Source organism: Pundamilia nyererei, unplaced genomic scaffold, assembly GCF_000239375.1.
Source record: "Pundamilia nyererei isolate P.nyererei 1_Seehausen unplaced genomic scaffold, PunNye1.0 scaffold00006, whole genome shotgun sequence".
In the NCBI taxonomy this organism is placed as follows: Eukaryota; Metazoa; Chordata; class Actinopteri; order Cichliformes; family Cichlidae; genus Pundamilia; species Pundamilia nyererei.
Genome location: NW_005187407.1, coordinates 7,207,113 through 7,212,414, shown reverse-complemented (window position 1 = coordinate 7,212,414; position 5,302 = coordinate 7,207,113). Strand labels below are relative to the sequence as shown.

The window sequence follows — 5,302 nt, the reverse complement described above, 5'->3', positions numbered from 1 at the left end:
TATGAACTATGGCTGTTGTGTGTGACTTCGCCCCCTTTTCACTTGCGCTAGACCCCCAAAATGGCGGATCGGGCCAAAATCCTTTCCACACCCACCCCCGTGATATCACGCTCCAAAGTTTGCTCTGGGTCTAAACAGAGCGCGTTGTGTGTGAAGTCTTCTTTTGCGCATGCGGGCCGCTTTGAGCGTTCACACTAGAGCGCGTTTGCTGTCGCATTTTATTTGTAGTGTGAACACGCAGACAAAAAAATCGGATTTGATCAAAAAAATCGGAATTGAGCATTAAGACCTGCAGTGTGCACGTAGCCTTAGAGCCCAGAAACATATCTAAGCTTTAACCTACAAGCTGACAACAAAACTTTTATTTCAAAGAGCTGTTTTGTGATCAGGCAACTGTGGGTGAGAGAACTGAATTTGGTGGAAGTACAGTTTTTGACAGCAAAGTTGTTTTTTTTTTTAAAATAATAAAAAACGTTTTTACTTTAACTTAACGGGGTGTGACTGATAGGACATCACTGACTTGTGAACTGGTTTTAGTGGTACTACACTTCATGAAAGCCTTTGTTGAGCCACTTGAAAAAAAAAGAAAACACTAACACAGGAAACAAAACAAGAACAGTTTCTGAAATCTCATCGCATGAGCAGTCTACAAGTTTCCCACCACACAGAGGTACAAAAAGAGTTAGGAGTTTCCGACCACACACTTGGTCATAGTTTCAAAAAGAGGTATGACTTCAACAACCAACCCACACACAAGCACGCCTCATCCTACAAATGTAAAAATTAAAAAAGAAGAAGAAGAGGAGGAAAGAAAATAGATGAATAAATGAAACCACACACAAATACATAAACTGCTGATTTTATGGGTGTAACAAAAGTGCAACATTTCCTCCCATTTGCGTATTTTCTGACTTATAAGCAACAGAGCCTGATATAAACTCTTGTCAGCTCTATAATGTTCTCATCAACTTTGTTGAATAAGTAGTCCAACAACAGAAACAACCAATTTGCCTATGGAAGGATGATAAAATTATAAGGTTTTACTGACTATTAAACACACTCTTTGATTATTTTCCAACTGCTTTAACTGCAACAGTATTAATGTATAAAAATATAATATATATTTTATTGTATAAATATTATATAATTATATTATAATTTTGGCAGAAACCCCACTAACTGGTTCAGTCTTTAAATGTTACAGATAAACAATTTAAATGAGAATTATATGAATTACAAAATTGTGAGTTATTGTGATATTCATCAGCATTCAGTCACCTTAACTGTGGTTATCCATTATGCCGATCATCATATATAAATGTAATAAATGTCCCAAACCTTTTAGTGTCGGCTACAGTCCAAAATTACGGTGTCAGTCACAGGGAGGAGCCTCCAATCACACCATTCAGATCCGTTTATCAGTGACGGGAAACGCAACTCATTTCACTCAGATCTAAAATGTCTCCGATAAAGGACTTTAATGTGATTTACACAGCGACCAACGACGATGATACTGTCTCTCCGGGAGATATTATTGTAGGCGCAGTGATTTTCAGACTGACAAAAGAAGTCAAAGTCAAGAGCGTTTCTCTGAAAATCAAAGGAGACGCTTTCGCGCAGTGGTCAGACGGCGACACAAAATACTTTGCGCAGAGGAGATATTTCAAAGTGAAGAGCTATGTAGTTGAAAAAAATCCTAAAGGTAAGTGGTTTAAGTATTTTAAACTCAGAGTTATTTTGAAATTAAATGTGTCGGATGGGAATTTTGAAGCTTTGGAGTGAAGCAGCGGATAACGTGTAATGGTAACAATGATAAACGCAATGTGGGAATTATAAGATTTTTTTTAAAAGAAATCTTACTTTAAAAAAAAAAGAGTTGTTTGTGAAGTTGATAGTTTTTGAAAAAGTGTGCAATTTTTTTAAAATTTAAGTTAATAGTCTTTTGTAGTTATTGACAGATTAAAAAACAAACAAAAACTATTATCTATATCTATTAAAGCAATGACATAAGTCATGATGTGATCATGATCACAAAAGTGATGGACAATAGAAAGAAGTAACCGATTCAACGGTGTACCAGACATGAAGTAAACAGCACATTTTGATGGTCTGAATTAAATGAAAAGTAGTAAATTGTAAATATATCACTCTTGCTCTGTGTAGGAAAAGTTAAGCAACCTTGTCTTGCAGGCACTGTACTTCCCCAGGGGGTCAACAGTTTATTCTTCGCATTTAAACTTCCAGACTGGTAAGTGGAGATGTCTAGCCTCAAAGATTAATACTGTGTTATAACAGTTTCCTTTTGCATAGTTATGACATTATTTTAATACAATCTCCACTGTTTTTATTTTATTTTTTGTTACAGTGACATGCCTTCATCCTTCCAGGGGAAAAATGGAAGAATTTCCTACATCATGGAAGCAAAGATAGCTAGGAGCTGGCATTGGTCCTCTGATGCACAAAAAGAGATCAAGTTTATGTCCAGGTCCAGTCCACACACTGTCCAAATGATGGTAAACACTGCCTTGATATATGTTATAAATATTTAGAGCGTGTGTTGTAAATGCTAAATGAAAAATATATAAGACAAAATCTTATATGATTTAAAAACCTGAATGTCCTGTTACAGTTTCATATGTTTCATTAGGAGTCGCCAGTTGTAACACAGGGAGTTCTGTGTTTATGATGTTTACCAGAATTTGGTCTTAAGTTTACAAAAAAAAGGAAGTAGATTCTTCTGCAATTTGGTCATTTGAGGAATTAAGTTGCCCTGGGGAAATCTTTATCTGCATGTTCTATTACAGCATCCGCAATCTGGTTCAGTGAGTAAAAACATGGGTGGTCGCTCCAGGGGACAGGTCCAGATGTCTGCCACTATTAATAGAGGTGTTTGTTCTCCAGGTAAAATATCTGCAACATGAAAAGACAAATGCTGATAGATTTTTAAAAAATGCAGTTTATTTCTATGATTTGTTTTTGACAGGAGAAACTTTATCTGTTGTTGCCAAAATATGCAACTCCTCTTCCAAGGAAATGAGACCCAAATTCAAACTTCAACAGAAAATAGTGTACAGCTGCAAGAAACATACTAATCCCACCTTCAAGACTCTGTGCAAAATGGTCGGGGACACTATCAGTCCAAACTCAGAGCAAACTGTGTCCTGCAAAATTAAGATTCCTGGTGACATTGCCCCCACTCTCCATAACTGTGATATTATTTCAGTTGAATATTATGTCAAGGTATGAAACAATTTCATAGTGATATCATGATATCTTAGCAATGAAACTCCTTCATTTGTAAACGATCATGGGTAAATAAGTAACAGGAAATATGTGTCTTAACTCAGTATCTTTATAACTATATAACGGATAACAATCTTTATTTAAACATTTCTTTTTTCCATTTCTGACTGTTTCCCAGGTGTATCTGGACATTAGTTTTGCCTTTGACCCAGAAGTGACGTTTCCACTGGTCATCCTTCCTTCCAGACTTGCTTCCATATGGCCCGATGAGGCTTTAGGACAATCTGTGGGGGAGGGGGGGGCAGCCAAGGCCACCAGTTACAATGTACATGCTGTACCTACAGCCTCGGGTGCTTGCCAATACCCCATCCCCGATCCCCCTCAGGATGATGACATAAAAGGAGGCAATTATAACCAGTTGCCTCAAGGTGCTACTTCACTGGGGCTCTCAGCTCCAGCTTCCACAGTGGATTCAATGCAGCAACCAGCTATTCTGCAGGGAGAACCATCTCCATTATCTACTTCCATTTACCAGCATTAGAATGAGTGATTGTGCAAGTTGAACTGGATTAAGTGAATAGGCTAAAGATTAACAATAAGGGCCAGGTACCTGTTAAACAGGGTAGTGAAAGTTCTGAAAATTAGAAGTGAGATACAAAAGCATGTGTGTGGCTTAGGTGGGTGTTGAAACAAGAGCACAAAACAATTCTTTGGTTTCATTTTATAATACCAGGCTTATTTTTCTACGAAGATTTGAACTTTGAGGGGGTTTAAACAGGAGAAAAAAGTGTGAAGATGTTCATGCCTGTCTGAGAAAAGTGTATAAAGTGTGTAGTGAGGGATTTTACAGCCTTAAAACATCTATAAAAATAAAGTTTGCTACTTTTCGGATTTCACTTATTATTTAGTTATTTTTAGAATGTAACTCCCATGATAAACAAGGGAACACTGTATAGCTAAGTTGCAGTCGTCAATCACCTCTAATAAAGCATATGTATTTTTATCTCATTCATTATAATTTTATTATTATATTTTCTTCTTTCACAAATTTATCCCAAGGGTTTTATACTTTTCTTTCTTTCTTCTTAAATAACTTTTTTAGTCATCATTGTAATCTTTGCTTATTTTTTTAATCATGTTATTTATCTACCTTTTGCTTTGAAACTCGATTTTTGTAAACCTGATTTTATCTTAAAATGTTCAATTCTATACAGAGACAAGTGAAGTAGTATCAGAACAGCAGGAGGTGATTATACATTTTGAAAGAATAATTAAGTCTAGACTAGATATAGTCGGCAAGTGGCAAAAGGCCACTTGACAGCAACTTGGGTAGTCTCAGAATCTTGTCTCTGTATTTCACAGATGATGTGGTTCTGTTTATCAAGTGGTGGCCCCAAGCTCGCAAGGTGGTTCGCAGCCATTCCAGTGTGAGAATTAGCACTTCCGAGTCTGAGGCCATGATCCTTAGCTGAAGGTAGAGGGGAGAGGGAAGAGGGAGGGGAGAGATCAAAGAGAAGAGAAAAAGAAAAAGAAAGAAAAAGCAGAGTGTAAAAGCGAGGCTCTAGATTTACTGGCCGATTTATATCTCCACTCTCACCTATGGTCATGACCTTTATGTTTCTTAGTGTGGTCAGACATACAAAGACATGGTGGTATGATTTCAGAACCAGCCAAATACATATACCTATACCATCTGTTATTTTGAAATAAATAAATCAATAAAAGTTCAACCACACTACCTGCTGCAGCTGCTTTTTGATGATGTGTTGCTCTCTCTTCCTCTTGGTTAAGATCATTATGTAAAGCCAAACCATTACTGACAGATTTTGGGCAGTGAAAAAATATTCTGTACTAGGTCCCAAGAGACAGCCTGAAGTTTTAAACAAACAAAAACATAAATAATGCTTAATCCATCGGAATCATGAAAATGAATCCTAAACGTTGCTGAAATACTGTTAACTCTACTTCTTAACAGCAAACTGTTGAAGACATACAGTACAGGGAGTGCAGAATTATTAAGCAAGTTGTATTTTTGAGGAATGATTTTATTATTGAACAA

General features: G+C 36.7%; 1 protein-coding gene across 2 annotated transcripts; it reads left to right on the top strand.

The window, feature by feature from the left end:
• Nucleotides 1-1,429: 1,429 nt before the first annotated feature.
• On the top strand, nucleotides 1,430-4,058 carry LOC102203297 (arrestin domain-containing protein 3-like). 2 transcript variants are annotated; one of them, XM_013914376.1, is made up of 6 exons: nucleotides 1,430-1,702; nucleotides 2,191-2,248; nucleotides 2,366-2,513; nucleotides 2,805-2,901; nucleotides 2,984-3,240; nucleotides 3,422-4,058. In XM_013914376.1, the coding sequence occupies exons 1-6, from the start codon at nucleotides 1,459-1,461 to the stop codon at nucleotides 3,782-3,784; spliced, it is 1,167 nt and encodes a 388-aa protein (XP_013769830.1). In that variant the 5' UTR covers nucleotides 1,430-1,458; the 3' UTR covers nucleotides 3,785-4,058. The 2 variants fall into 2 exon arrangements, with proteins under 2 accessions (XP_013769830.1, XP_005722473.1); XM_005722416.2 differs by having other exon boundaries at nucleotides 2,164-2,248.
• The last annotated feature ends 1,244 nt before the right edge of the window (nucleotides 4,059-5,302 follow it).

What these genes read in the sequence shown, in the direction of transcription:
- LOC102203297 (XM_005722416.2), top strand. Translation starts at nt 1,459, where the DNA reads ATGTCTCCGATAAAGGACTTTAATGTGATTTACACAGCGACCAACGAC. An exon ending in GCATTTAAACTTCCAGACTG is followed by an intron (nt 2,249 to 2,365) that starts GTAAGTGGAGAT and finishes TTTTTGTTACAG; the next exon opens with TGACATGCCTTCATCCTTCC. An exon ending in CACACACTGTCCAAATGATG is followed by an intron (nt 2,514 to 2,804) that starts GTAAACACTGCC and finishes GTTCTATTACAG; the next exon opens with CATCCGCAATCTGGTTCAGT.